We start from the raw sequence: 19,512 nt of genomic DNA, 5'->3' as shown, positions 1-19,512 counted from the left end.
AGTGTTTTCAGGTTTTGTCTGGTTTTTGGTTTTCTGAAGGAAGTTGAAGGGGATCATTAACAGGTGCATTGGTTTTGCTTACTGGATGGCTTTAAAAAAAAAGAACTTTACCTTTTAGAAGTTACAGTGCACATATGCATATATTTCAATTAATAATGTTACATATAGAATCATTTTATTAGGTAGAATTTTTTTATCCACTGTCATCTGAAAACCATATTGAAGATAGAAGAAAAACAGTATTTACGTAACTCACAGGAAAAATAGCAAGTGCCTATTAAAGCTATTAGCTAACATTCACATCAAGATAAATTCCCGTCAAGATCAAACAGTAAATCTGTTAAGTGTTTCTAAAGTTATTTCCTTTGTGGTGGGGTCTGCATATCCTACTTTATTTTAAATATAAACTATTTCCACTGAAATAAATAGCTATTGCATATCCATCTGATAAATACCCTCAAAAATCCTTTAGTCATTTATGTGAAGAAGTTTACTAGTTTGAAAACTAAAAACATGGGTTCTTTCAGTTTTCATTATCTAATGGTGTATCTGTTTGAGAAAGAACAGAATTTGTTGCTCCTAAGGCTTATTTTTGTATCACGGCAAAAAAAAAAACAAAAAAACCCCAACAGATCACATGTTTCTTGTTTGCCTTCTGATCCAGATTTCAGTAGCAAGCCATTGGGCCGGGAAAATACTTCTGTCAGTTTTCATGGATAATATTGCATTTACTCACACATTTTCTACTTACTGCACATTGAGTTTCTTAATACCGCCAGTCTTTCAGCTCTAAAAACTCCATGTATCAGTTGATAAAATTAGCCTTTAGCTTTTCTATGAAATGGATTGTTGGACTTAATTCTAAGAGTTTTCAGTAATTATTCTTTTCAAAGACTTAATTTAACTTTAGAAAAATAAAATGAGAACGTGGTTCTACTTTGCTCATTTTTCAGTTGGAATTTGTGTGCTTTTCCAAAATCATCTGCCTTTAGAAGATACTTTAGCTAGATCACATTTAGTAGGCAACATAAAGTAAGTAAAGTCACATTTGGGGAACATTTAACATTATGACTTTTGTATATATGAAATAACAATGTTGACTATTTTTCAGAAAAACTTTGCTTATTTTATTCATTGTGTATTTCTGTCTTATGAAAATGTGAGAGATCTAGATATAATGATTAATATTTAACAGTTTAATATATCTTAATTTTGTTAGTATCAGAAACTTTAACATTTAAAGTATCTGTAAACAGGGGCGCCCGGGTGGCTGAGTCGGTTGAGGGTCTGACTTTGGCTCAGGTCATGATCTCACAGCTTGTTAATTGAAGCCCTGCATCAGGCTCTGTGCTGACAGCTCAGAGCCGGGAGCCTGCTTCAGATTCTGTGTCTCCCTCTATCTCTGCCCCATACCCACTCATGCTCTGTCTCTCTCTGGCTTAAAAATAATAAAACATTTTTTTAAAAGTAAAAAAAAAAATAAAGTAGCTGTAAATAAATCAGATTTGGGAGGAAGAGATAAACCAGTCTAGTTTTGCTCTAAATGTAAGAGTTCTTTAGTTATCCAGATAGATTTTTGGAATGTGATTTTAAGTAACAAAGGTATATCTATATATCCATATCTTTATAAACACACGTAGGTTTGTATATAATTGTCATAAATACCAGTATAACATTAATAGTTCATGGGGCGCCTGGGTGGCGCAGTCGGTTAAGCGTCCGACTTCAGCCAGGTCACGATCTCGCGGTCCGTGAGTTCGAGCCCCGCGTCAGGCTCTGGGCTGATGGCTCGGAGCCTGGAGCCTGTTTCCGATTCTGTGTCTCCCTCTCTCTCTGCCCCTCCCCCGTTCATGCTCTGTCTCTCTCTGTCCCAAAAATAAATAAAAAACGTGGAAAAAAAATTTAAAAAAAAAAACAAAAACAAAACAAAACATTAATAGTTCAAATTTTAACTTGAAACAGAATTATTAGGCTCATCATTTATAGGATTAGTTGAAATTAGTTTAATAAAACAGGAATTCTGTTATTAAATAAATGGCATGTACTTAAACATAATCACCAAAGAGCATTTTTCCACAGCACTCCTTACTTCCAAACTGTATATTGTACCCATTTTCCCATCCGTATTCTCCACTGTACCGTCAATTGTATAAGGACAGGGGTGCTACATCTCTGTGCACCATTGTTTTGCCAGTGTTTACTGTGGTGTTTGATAGGTAGTGAGCACTTTTTGATGATGCTTGTATTTATGAACAAATTATATATGTAGTTTAAAAATGTAGTTTAAAAAAATACACTAGCCACCTCAACTGTGAAGGTTACATGTTGCTTTTCTTAGCATTATGTAAAGCCAAAATAATATTGTGCTGATAATTCAGAGTTAGAGTTTAAGGTGATTTAGGGCCATTTTTGGGAAAAGTTCTTTGAGGATCTCAGAATGTTTAGGGAAAGGTACTCATCCACATTTCATGGAAAATTTAATATTAATATTACCATGAATACACAGCTTTCCAGTCTTACATATCAGTACAGTGACAGTTGGGAGTAAAACCCGTGGTTTCTTCTAATTCTCAGCCTAGTTCCCAATCTACTGTTCAAACAAGGAAACTGTGTGCACTTTTTTAAAAATCTTATTAGCATCTCACAATAGCCTCTGTGCTTAAGTACCATAGGATTTAGTGCTTGTTGAAATATTTCACTTCTTGACTATGAAAAATGGGCATTGATACTGTGATATTGATAGGTGTTTTTATACATATTTTTCTTTATAGATGGCTATGTGTGTGTGTGTGTGTGTGTGTGTATGTATATATTTTGTTTTTTCCCCAACCTAATGATAGCCACATACTGAATTGCATCAAATAATTGTTGAATGAGTGTTATTACATATAGAGTTCCGGTTACAGATAGATTTTTTAAAAGATTTAATACTTAAGTTTATAAAAATAATTTTGGAACAATATTTCATATTTGGAATAATAATTTTGTTATTATTAAAAGTACAAAAGTTCCCTGCCACATCATTTATGTTCAAATGATGATTGTTTTGTGAGAGTGAGAAAAAACAATCTACCTTTATTTGTAACTCTGTCTGCTACTTCTGGTAATGTTGCTTATTTTGTAAACTAAAGAATAGATATTTTTTATAATATTTAATTAAAAGTATTAATTTTTCTTACAGAGGTTAAGGTTTTTCTTGCTGAATTTATTTTCAGTGTTTTCAAAGAGCGTTCAATACATAACAATCTGTGGAAGTGATTTTGTTTATTAAATATCCAGAGTTACTGACTGCCCTTGATCTTTGCCTGGGCCTTGCATTAAGCTCCAGGGGACTGTGTGGGGTTATTAGTAACTACTGATATTCATGGCAGCGGTGCTCAGGGCCGTGCCCACAGGAATAATTTGCTCTGGAGAACAGTTAGACTTGAACTTGGGCTTTTAAAAGGAATGACTCAACATTGGATCCAAAGTGATCCGCACTTCGCATCGCAAATGCTACTTCAACGGTGTGCAACTGAAGCATATGAGGGTGTGGTTTCAGCCGAAAGGTGGGGACCTGTGTAGTCCCTTTCTTCCTACCTACCCCCCCCCCGCCCCCGCTATTTAATATTCAAATGAGCGCCGTGACCGGCGTTGACGAAAGGATACCTTCGGGGAGCCCCTGGTGTCAGGTTCTGCCTCTGCAAGCCCTTCGGATCTCTCCCCATGTTGAACTCCATAGTTGGTGGGATTTCGAGGATCTCTGAACTCGAGCCGCCCCTCTCCCCAGCTCCATGACTGGGTCTGATGTGCGCTGATGTCACCACCGAGCTATTGCATTGCAGCCGCTCGGCCTCTAGGTACCTCCCCCTGAAACAGCCCGCCGGCTCCCGAGAGGGGGCCAGGAGTCAAAGAAAAGATGACGGCGAAGTTAAGTCGCGGGAGGGCGTAGCAGCGAAGAGAGGGAGCTGCATGCCCGGAGCGCTGCTCTGCGAAGGGACGTAGCAGCTGTTGCTTGAAGAGAGAGGGCGTTGCTGGAAGCGCCCTGGCTCGGGAGGATGCCTCCCGGGGACCGTACTGCCCTAAGGAGCTGGGGACCGCGCAGGACGTCCCTGCTGGAGTTCCTTTTCTGCCTCCTCCACCGGCCACCTCTGCCTCTCTCCAGCTGTAGCTAAAATGAAAGCCAAACCGCGGCCACAATTGGTCAATTTCAAAGGTTAGAGTAGACTTGGTTTTGAGCTGAATGTGAATTACGCTGCTTGTGCCTTAGAGGAAACCCGGAGCTCTTCTTTGCTACAGTTTCCTCAGGTGGAATAAGCCTTAAGGAAGATCAGATAAGACTCTTTGGAAATGACTTTCTTTTTTCTTTTTCTTTTCTTTTTTTTTTTAAAGGGGAGTTTATAGCACACCATGCTTTCTAACTGTTTACTTTAAACGGTTGCTGGATTGTCCTGGCTTGGCTGTCCAAAAGTCTATTTTTTTCCTTTGGGTAGCCTCGAAGAAGCTTAATATGGGAAGAAAAACTGCCTTTTGAATCAAGATTATTTATAGCTACACCCAAAAAAAGTAAAAGAAAAATTTAACTTTCTTAACAGCATTCGACAACTTATTTTTCGCTGAGGATTTGTTTTTGTGCCTTGACCTGAACAATACATGGTCCCTGTGTTTGTCTTTTAAGTTTCTGAAGCGTGGTTTATTTATAAAGGAGATGGAGTTTTGCAAGCCTTCTTTAAGTGGATTACAGTTAACCAGAGTTCTGCCGATATTAACATTCAGCCTAGCCTGTTAAAATGCTTGCTCATTTGGAAATTTTAACCTGGAAATCTCAGATGCAAAATTAGACTAAAAAGGGAAATGGACTGACAGTGGAATCTTTTGAGTGTTTGAGCCACTGTTAAGTGTGTGTGTTTGTTTGTTTTCTGTGTTTTGGAGTATGTGAAAGGGAACCTGGGGGGATAAGGGAAGGGGGGAGGAAGGAGATTTCTGTTCTTTGTTCTCAATGCACTTTATTTTTTTTAGAATCATTTAAAAAACAACCAGGTAAAAGGATAGTTGCATTTAAGACTGATGCACTGATGACCTTAAACACCTCCTATATCACAACCTATATTGTTTGAGCGTGTCTTTATGCTGACGACACTTCATAGTGCTGTCCAGAAGTATACTTTTTTGAAAGATGCTTTACCTTACTTCTTATTTTCTGTGTCAAGAGCCGCAATATTTGTTTTAATTGTCTACGAAATGGGGAAGCCACTCAGCAGACCAGACTGTTTACGTCAGAATCCCCCATGTGTAGGGAAAGGTGAAGAAGAGGAGGACCTAAATATCGAAGACTGTTATGTCCCACAGCGGTCAATCTATGATACTGTTAGGCTGAATGAACAGATAGACTCTGGTTCAAAGGGTAGCCTCTCTTCCAGGCATTTTACAGATCGGACTTTACCCTACAGTCACAGAACACTGGATGTTAGTTCTCTATGCTCTAACGGTGCCCTTGCTTCTTCCAGTGTATTTGAGCTGAGAGGTCGTGAAGCTAACAAACTAGATGAAAAGATGATCTTTGATGCGCTCAAACTAAATAGTGATATCATTCGAACCACCGGGTTACCCAAAGCCAAGTCCCATGCAGAAAAGAAAGAACATAGACGGTCATGGCGAATGTTTGTCCCAGCCAATTTTATGGATTATGCAAACAAAAGTGAAAGCTCTTTTGTTGAACCTACTGATATGTCAGATGCTGTTCCCAAGGCCAGCAAGTGCAGATGGGGTACTAATTCTCTAACGTCGGAGGAGGATGACTCTGGTTTATGTAGCCCTCCAGCAGAGAGGGAAGAAAAACAGGGCATTTTAACTGGAGACCAGTCACGAATTAGAAGCTTATCTTCAGCTGAAGATATTCATATGGCAGAGCAATACAGGCCATTTTTTTCTGTTTATTCCATTAGTGAGCAGAAAATCCCATTGCTTTCATGTAGAAGTGCCCACCCTGATGAAAATTTCAAAATGATTTTGCCTGATGTTCCTCCACTAGATGAAACAAAAGGTGCAAATGGTCAAAGGGAAATCCATGGTGAAAATTGCTTTCTACAGAATGATTTAGAAGAGAGCACTGTAAAGTATGATCCATTGATTATGTCAGGAGATGGGGAAAGCCAGTGTATTTCTAACACTGGAGAAGAATGGAAAACCTATGGATCGGGAGAATCCCAAATCACGGCACAAAGTGGGAAATTTCTGGAAAATTCTGAGGATTTACATCTCTCTCTCACAGATGTGGAGGGAAACGATGCAGATTGTGGTAGCACGAGTTTAGTAAAAAATGTGACCGTGTTGACACCAGATGATTCGGAAGAATCCAACGTTGCATCTAAAGAGGCAGTGGAGGTGCCCCTTTATTCCCGGGAGATGGAGGTGGTCCAAATAAAGTGTTCCCCGAAATTCATACCAGTAAGAAAGCAAGCAGCTTCCAGAAAAGCAAGGGCCCAGGCAGGAATATTGGACACAGTCTGTAATGGCTTTCAGTCAGCTCAGGTAATTAATGGGGAATGTGAGACTGCAATGCCGGGTGTTTGTGGTTCCTTTTTAAAGTGGTCACTAGTGTTTCTAATAATGATCAAATCCAGTCTTTTATTTTGGGAGTTTGCCTAATACCCCACAAGATGCCAGGTATTGATAAGGTGATCATTGTAACAACTTAAATTAGGGACCTTTTTTTAAGAATGATTATTCCCAGCTGTTTAGATTCCTACTGTTGGTTTGTGCAGGTGCTGGGCTGTTCCCCTGCATTTAGAGTGCTTCCACTGTGAGTTTATGTGAACATGAGGCTTTTACACAAATTGTGGTTTAAGACTCTGCCATTTAAGGGTAGTTCTGTTGTATTTATTAAGGTTGAGCAGGCCTAGTCATGGAGGTACAAACACACAGTATTCTATTGTTGTGGTCTGCGAAGTAGGCTACTCAAATTAAGGACATTTAAAATGTGCTGAAAATCAGAATTCTGTCAGTAGCTCTGGACATGGAAGTAGAGAAGCTGTGCTGTATTTTGCAGTCATTATAGCTGCTAACTTTTTGTGAGTGGTGAAGGAGGTAAGAAAGTAAAGGGTGCAGCCTTGTAATAAGTAGAGGCTGTTTGTCAAGCCTGTAATTTTTTTCTTCCCACTCGGATTGAAGTTCAGCTATTTTGGTATTTTTACAAAGTTCTTCTGGTAAACTTTGCCTCAGAGGTAATTTTATTTTATTTTAAGCTTTGTGTTTGTGTACTTATGGGTTAGATTAGGGGGAAAGTCTCTCTTCATAGGTATTTGTTACCACTGAGAGATAAGGAATTTGGACAGTATCAGAAACGTTCCTCTTCCCAGCCTATGAAGTCATTGCTCTAGGCAGCGTTGCCCTTTCCTTCAGCTTGCGTGAGATGACATACTATTTTAAAAGCTTAAAAGTACTTTTTTTTAATGTAAAGGATTTTGCAGTCTATTTGTAGGAAGTAATTGAGCCCTTAGGAATATACAGATTCCTTAGTAGTTTTCTTCTTTAACCCTTAGTATATTTTTTGTAGCACTTCAGAAAATTACGACTCACCCAGACCTACTCTGATATGCAGCCTTAAAATTGATTTCTTTAAAACCAAGATCAGGGGTTAAGGCAATTTACTAGAATGTTATCTTAGGTTTTTTTGTCCTGAGCATTATCTGACAGGAAATGTAGAACTTTTCCCTGAATCCTTCTATACCAGACAAGTTCCTGGAATTAAGAATGCAGCAGTTTTCTTACTGTCCCTCCTTCTTTTTTGTAAGTAGTAAAACCTCTCCAGAGCTCTTAGTTCCTAGAAGTAGTTAACTTAGAAAGTAGTATAGAAAAGAAGTAGCATCTCAGTTTCAAATTCTATTTTTACCACCTTGCCACAAAATTATGAAAACTTTTTTTTTTCCTCAGTGATTTGAGGAGTTCTTATTTCTTTGGTTATGTGTAATTGACTTTTTATATTCAGCACTGCTGTATAGAAACAATTAGCCAGTATGGAAATTGTCTATAAGGATTTTATATACAAGAAGAAACTCGGGCTTTTAGCAGAGAGACTTCTAAGGGAAATGATCATTTATTTGTTTGCTATTCCTAAATTTACTCATACATGCAATAACACAGAACTATCTTGTGCGCCATGCCTTAGGCCAGAGTCTAGACAGTTTTTCTTGTAGCCTCTCCATTATTTTCCATACTGTGTAAAATTATTTTCCATACTACCTCTGTAATTTTTTAAGTATTATTTTGTTACTTGCCTTTTTAATGTTTCCATATATTCTGTTAACTGTTCATTTACTTGGACTATTGGTATATTATATGGTGCCCTGTGGTGTAATGACTCAAACCCCAAACTCGGTCGTGTCTTAGTATCTAGCTGAAACTTCCCTTCTTTGGTTAAATTCATCTCTTTTTCTTTATGGAATCCTTTAAGTCCTGTATTTTTAAACATTTGTATGTCTATGAAAGAGTTAATGTATTATCAGTATTCTCTTTTGTGGAGTTAATGCCATCCACTCCGAGATGTAAATACAATTTTTCTGTACCGACACGCATTCGGCAAATAATTATTAGGTACATATTACATGCTAGGTACTGTGGTAAGTCCAGGACATAGAATGACTATAAGGAAGACAACTTTCTGCTTTCATGGAACTTGCATTTTACTCTAATACATGAGATTTGTTTGCCAGTTACAGGCACTGGAGGACTGTTAGTTGGATGAGACTGAGAGTCAGAGGGAGGGCATGGGAAAATGGTTGGCGGTGCAGGGGGTGACCATAGAGTCACTGGAGTTGCTGTGCTGGCCACGTGTGTGAGCACGTCTGTGGGGTGAGGTCTCTGTGCTCTTGCAAGTCCTTTGGCATCTCACTAGGCATTGAGGGGGCTGGATGGGTAAGGATCTATTCTATTTACTATGCCTGCCTAAGTCTTTTCTCTTTTCCTAACTCTGTATTTGGGCTCCTCTGGCAAGCTGTAGATTGGCCTCTTGGCTCATCTCATCATCTTGTCAGTTATCTTCTTTCCCAGTTTGAGTCTCAAACTTCAGTTGTCAGCTAGCAGCAGTTATCCTTAGAGGAGCTTGTAAGGGTCCATGCCCAGGAAGACTGATCTTGGGCCCATCTTACCATTTTGCCCCTTTGCATTTTCCATACTGTTTTTACTAGAGTTATATTGGAATGATAGAAAATATCTGGTTTATGCTAATGAAGCAGTAGAGAGAGGACACAAACTCTTTTCTTGGTTTTATAGGTAATCTGATTAAAGGTACTTAGAATATCGTTCTTTAAAATTCCTGAGTGGTTTTGATAATATGAATTTATATTAAGTTTAGTTTCTTACTGTTATTCATAAGGTAGCTGTCACATATGAATAGCCAACAAAAATTCTTTTTAACTCTGATAACCGATACTCGATCATTGAACAAATGTTTATATTTGGTGGTTGTTAGATAAGGTAATTTATATAAATGATTGCTCTCCCAACTGCAGGTATTCCAAAAAGAAGAGATTGAACCTTTGCAGGTTAAACAGCAAGATGTGAACTGGTTAGGTCAGGGCCTTATTCAGAGTGCTGCTAAAAGCACCAGCACCCAGGGTTTGGAGCATGACCTGGATGATGTCAACGCACGGTGGAAGACTCTCAATAAGAAGGTAATTTTTCCATTCCCTTCATTGTCATTTCTGTTGATTATTATTCTCTAGCATTTGTTGTGACTCGTCATATTTATAGTAGCTAAACTTCCCTAAACATGGCTACCTTTTTATATTGCTGTCAACTCGGCAGCCCAAACTCGGATGCCCACAGGGCTTCAGTGGGCAGCTAAATGAAACAAGCAAGCTGGATGAAATAGGACCTCTCCCTGCCGTTAACTTGACTTTCATAGAGGCCCAGTCGTGCCGGGGTGATGGCAGGCGGCCCGTGATTCATGACCTTGTGTTGAGCGAGCACATACACCTTCGAAGGTACAGCCGGTACTTAGCTCCAGCAAATCATTCCATGTAGGGATCTAGGTTCACTGTTGCCAAATAGTCTGCTTATTTCCAAAGGAACCCGAAAATCTCACTTTTTCTGTGAAGCCTAATTTTCAAATGTCAGTAACTAATTTTACATTGTATAATAGGTCACGCTGTGCAAGTGAAAGCCACCGTGTCTCTCTGTCAGTCCTGGACTAAGGGTTTACCACCCTCACTATAGACTATTAACTCTAAATGGCATTTCATTTATGAGGTGTAGATCCCACTTTTTTCTAAATGCCCACGAAGGAAAACACTGGAAGACAATGCTCTGGTGTCTTAAGGAGATCATGCTGAAACACAATGGCAGCCCTTTGCATGACGTAAATTATCAGGACATTGTTAGGGGACGACTGTGCTTATCTGGGGTGGTGGTTTTTGTTCTTGTAGTTTTCTGTGCTTTGAGATCTTAGGCAATTGTGGCCAGATCTCAGAACTACGTTTATCATTCTTTAAAGTCTGATTTGTACTGTAGTGCTCTTCAAACACAATTGGAATGTAGTGTCAGGTGCAAATATATTCAATAGTGCTTAAAACATCTTGCCAACTACTTTTTCAGTCCTGAAGGAAAAGATCTGTGAGAAGGGCAATAGGATATCTCTGTGTAGGACACAGAGACTCCATTTACTAGAATACAAAGGGTCCGGTTTGTCCAAAAAGCCTGTAGGACTTGGAGCTAGCAGAATTTAATTGGATACTTCACAGGCAATTTTCCTAGCAAAATAAAAATCTGTTTCTCTCTACTGTAAGTTTTTTTAATGTAGTCTTTTAAAATATTCATCCGTAGGAAATAAAATATGAAGTCAAAGGATAATAATAAAAATGACTAAGACATTGTTTCTTTCGGTAATCTTAAAATATTTGAATTATTCATTGCTAATCATAAATGTACTGGGTATTTCCAAAGTCTCAAAGGTTTCATCTTTTACATTACCGTTTGGGATGGTAACCTTTTCTTCCTGGCTTACTTGCTAAACTTTGACTCCTTTCCACCACAGTCCTGGCCACTGTCAGTGCTTTGGGCAGATTTTAAGTGAAAAGGAAAAGAAAAAGCATTTTTTAATGTTTGTTTATGTACTCTTTTGAGAGACGGAGGGGGAGAGGCAGTGGGAGAGGGAGACAGAACCCCAAGCAGGCTCCATGCTTTCAGCACAGAGCCCACTGTGGGGCTCAAACCCACAAACCGTGAGATCATGACCTGAGTTGAGACCAAGAGTCAGAGGCTTAACCAACCAAGCCACCCAGATGCCCTGGAAAAGAAAATTTATGAACAGTGGTGGCTGGTGGGCAAACTGCATTTTTTGTGAAACCAGTAAATAAGCCGTTGCAACGGAAACTCTGCAGGTAGCTCAGCGGGCAGCCCAGCTGCAGGAGGCACTGCTGCACTGTGGGCGCTTCCAGGACGCCCTGGAGTCCCTGCTCAGCTGGATGGCAGACACTGAGGAGCTTGTGGCCAACCAGAAGCCCCCATCAGCCGAGTTCAAAGTGGTGAAGGCCCAGATACAAGAGCAAAAAGTAAGTTCGTGATACTTCTGTATTGTGTTTCATGTCCCATCATAACCACGAGAGTAAAGATTTACCTTGTGACTCTCTGTAGTAATAGGATATTCTAGTTGACTGGTTGTTGATGCTCTAGGTATTGTTTTTTAGTCATTCAACAAATATATACTGAACATCTGCCAGGTTTCAGGCTTTGTTTCAGCTGCTGGCAGTGATCCCTGAACAGAAAAGATGCAAGTTCCTCACTGAGTTTAAGGTTTAGTGGACGGGGAGGAAGAGGGAGAGACTGTAAACAAAGTAAGTACATGGTGGTAAGTTAGCAAGTGATAAATAAAGCAGCGGTGGGAGATAAGAAGTAGGAAGTGACAGAGCAAGGATGGACAGGAAGTGCTGGAGTGGAGTCTGGGGGTGGGTATGTATGCAGTTTCCAGTAGAGTTGTCAAGGAAGATTTCACTCACTGAAAAGGTAACTTGGGCGGAAATGTCGTCATTCCCTTACATAGCAGATTGATCTGTATGAAATTGCCTTTTTTTAAAAAAGTATAGTTGACACACAATGTAACATTAGTTTCAACTGTAGAATACAGTGTGATTCAACAAGTTCATATGTTACGCTATGTTCCCCAAAAGTGGAGGTACCGTGTATCACCGTACAATGCTTTTACAGTTCTATTGACTGTATTCCCCATGCTGGCCTTTTATCCCTGTGACTTATTCCATAACTAGCACCCTGTATTTCTCACTCCTTTTTTTTTATAGATTAAATACAGGCCGTTTCTTGTGGCTCAGCCTGTACGAAAGAAGCAAACATTTGATTCATATATGCTAAAGAATGTGTTGTGTCTTTTGACACTACTAATACAGGACCAAGTTGGAAAGAAAGACACACTTGCTGAAGGGATGATAACATACCAAAAAAACCATTTTGTGCTCCAGATGGTGATGGTCAGTTAGGACGTATTTAGTGACATTTTCAGTACTAATTTGTCAGCCATGACTTGAAATGGCACATGGGAGGGGCCTAGCACACAGCACATTGGTAAGGTTTTTCCCGTGTGGAATCTTAAAAAGAAAGGAATGGATTAAGAGGCTTAATTTAATTTTGACATTCAGTAGTATTTCTAAAAATTCTTTGAGGACTCTAGTATGTTGGGAATTAACCTATTAGAAATAAATTTGGAGATAAGGATTAAAGAAACATAACATAAACATAAAAAATGATTTTTAAATAGAATATAATTCATAATATGTAATAAAGTAATAAAGAATAAGAATGTAATAAAGTAATAAGGATGTATAATATTATATATGACAATATAATTGCTACCATTCGCTATTTAATTTAAACCTTTGTTATTCTCCCAAAGTTAATGAACTATGTTTAACCAACAAGATCTATTTGTGGATTTTGCTTTCTTAATTGCTAGAGGCTTTGCTATTAAAGTTTATCAGAAATAATCCACTTAATGAGTTCTCTCTACTGCCTCAATCACCTGTGGTTCGCTGATTTTCTAATGACTCTAACCTGTGTCAAGAGAGTTTGCGTTTCTTCCTCTTCTTTTTATACATGTTGGTTCCTCTTACCACCTGATTTGGCGGTCTCAAAGTGAAAGGGAGAGGGTGCTGTCTTAGCTTGTTACCTCTAGGTAACTGTACATTTCTTTAATCCTTAATTATCCATCAGGGTCAGAATAAGGAATCAGTGAAGTATTTAACGTTTTACGTACCTGTGTCTTCCTCACTGCTCTTGACCAGTGCCTATGCATAGCACTTGCTCATCAAATAATTGTTTTGATTAGGTGAGAGCAAAGTAATCCTGGGTTCTGGCCACTTCTTTCAAACATTCCATTCTGAGTTTTTTGAAATGCTTCTTAGAATTAAATTGCATTTTTTTTTCTGCCTCTAAATCTTGAAATACTAGTCTTATTTAGCCAGCTTTGGGGGATTTCTGACTTTCCATTCCCCGTTCATTTTGGACATGATACTTGAAGTCTCTTTTTTAGTTTCTATCCTAATGAAGGGTTATAGGAGCTAGTCCCACCTAGTAAAGGGAGTCCAGAGCCTCTAGATTTAGCGTCACTGGCTTGTGAAGTTGGTCTGAGTCTCAACTTCCCTCTCTATAATGATTTAACATGGGGAGAGGTTTTGAAAACAGTAATGATTTATAATATCTTAAGCTTGTCTCGAAAGGACAGATGATTGTTGAATGTTTAAGGTGTTCCCATTTCTTTACAGTAATGGGAATTTTGCGCTTTCTGTGCAGTGGACTTATACTGAAGCAGCACCTTGTACCCTATTATTTTATATTAAAAATTAATAGTGAATGGCTTAGCAGGCTTATCAATATTAGTTTTATCTGCTATGAAAATCCCCCGTCACAGCGTCTGACACAATAGTAATGAATCACTAAACAAAATGAGCTATTTTTAAAATCCTACTTCTTTTTATGTGAATCTATACAGAATATGTATTTTGTCACATATCAAAAGTACTTAGACTGTGTTTTCCATTCGATAACACAAATATTTCTTTGTCCCTCCCGCCTCTCCTTTTGCTTCTGGTATTTAATGTTCTATGTCAAGCTTCTCCAAAGATTGCTGGATGACCGCAAATCGACTGTGGAGGTAATCAAACGTGAAGGAGAAAAAATTGCTGCAACAGCAGAACCTGCAGACAAAGCAAAGATTCTGAAGCAGCTGAGTCTCTTGGACAGTAGATGGGAGGCATTGCTTAATAAAGCTGAAACACGGTAACTTACGTACTTGCGGTCTTTTGAAGAAGTAGCAAAGTCTTTAATTACTGATGTTTTGCATTTTGATATTGCTTTTCTTCAAACTGTCATTTTCCTATGTTTATCATGTATGTGAACAGGTAGCAAGGGCTGTGGTGCCGCTCTCCTCCCTCCTCCCTTGGTAAGGTCTTGTAGTCACCAGATACATCTCAACACTTGGTTTTAGAAAAATAATTCCCACAGGAGTAATTCATTTATTTATTAATAACGCAGTTACTGCCTGCCCACTGTGCATCAGGCATAGAGCTAGGCCTTGGGCTTTAGAGGTGAGCTGGACAGATCATTTCTGTCCTCAGGGTACAGTCAGTGTTTTATAGCCATTGAAAAGTAATGACAAATGTGATATTTCAGAGCAAAAATATAGAGTGCTATGGAAGCATGTAATGGGCTTTTGCACTCAACATGTTTCTTGATTACATCTTTTTTTCATTCTCCATGTTGGGATCACAGTGACCTGTGTTGAGTAGTAGCTACACTGGAGTGTAACCACAGCCACATAGACTGGGTGGGTTAAAACTAGACGAACCACTGAACAGAATGATTATCTCCATAAATTGCTACCTTCTTTGGAACTACAATGATGAAGAGAAGAGGATTTGTCTAATCTTGAATACTGGAGTAGAATTAATTATAGTTTATAGGACCGTAGAATGAGATGCTCCTAAGGAGGCTAAAAGCTTCATGTCCTTTAGTCTCGTTTTGGGAGATTATTCCATTTGCGGAATTACCAGGACATTGTACCCTGACTGCCATGAGAGATACTCTCAGTACTTTTTAAAAATAAATGAATTAATGAAATGAATTAATGTCTAGATCCCTGCTTTACTACCGCAATGGCTTTCTTTTCCTAAACCTTCCTCACAGTGGTATTAAATAGAAGGATAGTGGTCATATTATGATTTATATGCTGATTAATAAAGTCACTCACAATTTAAATCACAGTAAACTAAATATGGTCACAAAATAGTTTATTTTCACTGATTCTAGATGATTGGATATTTGAATTTAGAAAAAAAGAATGTGGAGGATCTGGGTAGCTGAGTTGGTTGAGCGTCCAATTCTTGATTTCGGCTCAGGTCATGATCCCAGGGTCATGGGATTGAGCCCTGCATTGGGCTCTGTGCTGAGCATGGAGCCTGCTGGAGATATCTCTCTCTCTCTCTCTCTCTCTCTCTCTCTCTCTCTCTCTCTCTCTCTCTCTCTTACATGCTTACATGTGTGTGTTCTCTGTCTCTAAAATAAAACTTTTAAAAAAGGAAAAAAAGAATTTTAGTAATAATTTAGAAGTAAAAAATAATTGTATTCATTTTTTTAAAGATCAAATATGTTTCATGTGAAAGTTTTAAGAGATATATAAATGTGTAGTTTATGATATACACAGAAATTATATTCAGTAGCATGTGCCAATTTTCCAGAATTCCCTTGGTCTCCATAGAAACAAATTTATTAAATCATGCAATTCCCTAAGAATTATGCATGATAAAAAGTTATGACAACCACTCTTGGTCCCAGGATCTGGTACTGAGGTACTCTGTATAGAGACGGGCACAATCTCTTGCCCTAGGTAAAAACTGAGGGTGGCGGAAGGTAGGTTTTCAGTTACGTGGTACCATTTTAACTGAAGAACTAATGTGTTTTTTAAAAGCATTTCAAACTATATAAAAGTGTATTCAAATAAGTAAAAGTCTAAAGAAATCCTTTTTCATGATATTTTAATCCATAAAATATTAAGTGTTGCTTTTGGGAAATATATCTGACACTGTACTTTTTTTTTTGGCGGGGGTTGGGAGGGAATAGACCTGGCACACTACTTTAGTAGGAGTCACTATTCATTCCACTATGGGGGGAGCTACAGATGGTCTTCAAAATTTGAATCCAATTTTGACCAGTTGATTAAGTAAGTCCCAGTAACTGGTGCTCTGATTGAAGTGAATTAATATATAACACACTTAAAACAGAGGCTTGGCAGAGCATATGTGTTCAATAAGTTTTTTTTTATTGTCATCATTGTCATTATTGCTGCTATTGTTATTATGACATTACTATTATTATTACATAGCTATTATTGTGTTGTAACCAGATTTCTTAAGAGTTTCATAAGATTTAGCTGCTTGGGATTGGCCTGTGCTTCACCTTTAATTTTATTTAATAGGATAGCTATTTTAGCATGTCCTTTAAATGTGACAGATCTTAATTTTAACCTTAGTTGTTTTCCACAAAAAAATGTTTAGAATGCAGGAGCCTGAGTAAAGAAGTTTGTTGACTATTTCACACATTCTTCATCCCTAAATGACCTTTATCTTGGCACATTTATAGGAATCGTCAGTTGGAAGGTATCTCAGTGGTAGCACAGCAATTTCATGAAACCCTAGAACCATTGAATGAGTGGCTTACAACCATAGAAAAGAAGCTGGCGAACTGTGAGCCCATAGGAACCCAAGCGTCTAAACTTGAGGAACAAATTGCACAGCACAAAGTAAGATAACCATTGCACATTAGTAAGATTCAGTTTTCCATTTCCTTTGTGGTTTTATGTCATAAATTTGAGTTATGTACTGTTGTGTTATGCATAATTGTAAACTAAGCCCATTTCAAATGTCATTCTTTCATTTGATTTATGTTTTCATTTTTATTTGTCCATCCTTTTTGTTTCTCTTTTCTTAAACTTTATTTTAGGCCTTAGAAGATGACATCATCAATCACAATAAACATTTACACCAGGCTGTTAGCATTGGCCAATCCTTAAAGGTTTTGAGCTCCAGGGAGGATAAAGATATGGTGCAAAGTAAACTAGACTCCTCTCAAGTGTGGTACATTGAGATTCAAGAGAAAAGTCACAGCAGGTCTGAGCTCCTCCAGCAGGCCTTATGTAATGCTAAGATTTTTGGGGAAGATGAAGTTGAGCTGATGAATTGGCTGAATGAAGTGCATGACAAACTGAGCAAGCTCTCAGTCCAGGATTACAGCCCTGAGGGGTTATGGAAGCAGCAGTCTGAACTTCGGGTATTTTTATTTATTTTATTTTATTTTATTTTATTTTATTTTATTTTATTTTATTTTATTTTATTTTATTTTATTTTGTTTTTTCATTTCACTTGTCATTATTTTCTAAGTCTTTCTCATTTCTGGATTATTTTATGTTCTTATGATTTAGGGGAATTGCTATACTCAAAAAAAGACTTTGCCTGTATATACAGATTACTTCTAATGGAGTCACTTTAAAAAGAGATTGAATTTATCCAATAGCCAGATTCCCCCCTTTCCTTTGCTATTTTATTGTTGTACATGAAGACTCATAATTAACTGGTAGTCCAATATCTTCACATAGTCTGTTTTCTGAAAAGGAGAGAGCGTGTGAATTAGGGTAGATGAACATGGGCCATGGTGGTTTAAAGAGGAGGCGAAAATAAGGGAACAGGGATTAATAGTTGAAAATGGGAGGTGTCTACTTAAATCTCTATGAAACACAGAGTTCTCTAAGATTAACCAAAGCTAACTGTGATTTTTTTCCCCCCCGCCAACATAAAAACCGTACCTGTGTCTTAGGTTCTGCAAGAGGACATCCTACTCAGAAAACAAAATGTAGATCAGGCATTACTAAATGGTTTAGAACTACTGAAACAAACAACAGGTGAGAATCTTTCAAATCAGATCATCATGCAATTAGCATTGTTGCATTGCTTTCTAAATATTTTAGGGATAAGAGAAAAACAAAATCCTTTATAATTCTGAGGCCACTCCAAGACTTCATTCTGCAGAATTCTTTGAAGACTGATCCAAGGGGGTTTTGGGATATGAGCTCACTTTTTTTCTCATGATCTCACTTGAGTTCCTAATGGAAGTTGTGTGTATTACTCATAGCACATAGCAGGGTTACATTCATTTTCCACTTGCGGGAGGCAGTTGTTCTGCATGAGTACGCAGGTTGTAGACCAGTTTTTAAAATTTTAAGATAGTTTGCGTTCAGTGACAAATTCTCTGAAGTATACACACACTTCATTTCTCCATGCTTACACTTACTAAGAAAACAGATACAGACTAATTCGTTTTAGTAATTCCTTTGGCCACAGGAAAGTTTCACTGTACCTGTGTCCATTAGCATCTGTGTTGAAGTATGGGCCAGTAACATTCATTGTGAGTTGCGAGGGGTTCACTATAGTATCTACAACCTTGAACCAGGAGTCTGAAGCCCAGGATGCGATTTCTCTGGGTGTCTGAAAATGAGGTAGAGGAGAGCGAGGACCTACTGGAATAGTGCAGATAAGTTTATTATTTTTAATATATACACATTCACATCCCATACACATGTACCACGTACACACATGCGCACACATTTGCACACATACATATGCACATGCCAGACGCTGGTCTAAACGCTTTGCAACTATAAACTTGTTGAATTTTTATCACAACTTTATGAGGTAGATTCTTTCATCCCTGTGTAATAATGAGTAAACCAAGGACACAAAGAGGTTAAGGATCTTGTGCATGGTAACAAGTGGCAAAGTCAGTGTTGGAACCCAAGCAGTTTTTAGCTCCTGTGCTTGAAGTCTGAAAACACCATATAGTTAGTTGTGAAGGTGGTGCTTTCCCATAACGGCAGGCACTGTAGCCCTTTCCGGTTTTATATTGGCATTTTCAGAGCTGTTTAGATTTGCCAGAAATCTCGGGAAGGATTAAAACCTAGAAAAAGGCTTCTCTTGGGTCAGATCATCTTTGGAAAAATGTCTCTCCTCCCTCCACTCCCTGAGAAAATCTCATCAGTGTACAATAATATCTGAAGAAACCCTCCCTCTAGCTTTTCTTTGCTTTCTTGAGATATAACGTGCCTTTGAAATTTTAGGTGATGAAGTTTTAATCATTCAAGATAAATTGGAAGCCATTAAAGCAAGGTACAAAGACATTACTAAATTAAGCACGGATGTAGCCAAGACCTTGGAGCAGGCACTGCAGCTTGCCAGGCGCCTGCACTCCACACGTGAAGAGCTCTGCACCTGGCTGGACAAAGTGGAGGTGGAATTACTTTCATACGAAACTCAGGTTCTGACGGGAGAAGCAGCAAGCCAAGCCCAAGCGAGACAAAAAGTAGGCTTTTATTTACGCATTTTGGATCCATTTGTTACCGTTTAGGGTGATAGTCTCGTGTCGTTACTAATATGCTGAAGGATGCCTTGATGGGGACCCAATAGAAATTGGCAGGAGATCAAT

The 19,512-nt window shown here is 38.4% G+C and overlaps 1 protein-coding gene across 4 annotated transcripts in view; it reads left to right on the top strand.

The window, feature by feature from the left end:
• The window catches only part of DST (dystonin), a 491,592-nt gene that overhangs the window by 402,081 nt on the left and 69,999 nt on the right, over positions 1-19,512 (top strand). For all 4 annotated transcript variants that reach the window (XM_042986591.1, XM_042986590.1, XM_042986592.1 and 1 more), the window contains 7 exons: positions 9,489-9,650; positions 11,358-11,528; positions 14,096-14,262; positions 16,621-16,780; positions 16,981-17,307; positions 17,851-17,935; positions 19,148-19,389. In XM_042986591.1, the coding sequence (XP_042842525.1) occupies positions 9,489-9,650; positions 11,358-11,528; positions 14,096-14,262; positions 16,621-16,780; positions 16,981-17,307; positions 17,851-17,935; positions 19,148-19,389 (1,314 nt within the window). The remainder of the gene's footprint in view (positions 1-9,488; positions 9,651-11,357; positions 11,529-14,095; positions 14,263-16,620; positions 16,781-16,980; positions 17,308-17,850; positions 17,936-19,147; positions 19,390-19,512) is intronic.

This window comes from Panthera tigris, chromosome B2, assembly GCF_018350195.1.
Source record: "Panthera tigris isolate Pti1 chromosome B2, P.tigris_Pti1_mat1.1, whole genome shotgun sequence".
NCBI lineage: Eukaryota > Metazoa > Chordata > Mammalia > Carnivora > Felidae > Panthera > Panthera tigris.
The sequence above is the reverse complement of the archived record's forward strand: the minus strand, read 5'-3'. Positions and strand labels throughout refer to the sequence as shown.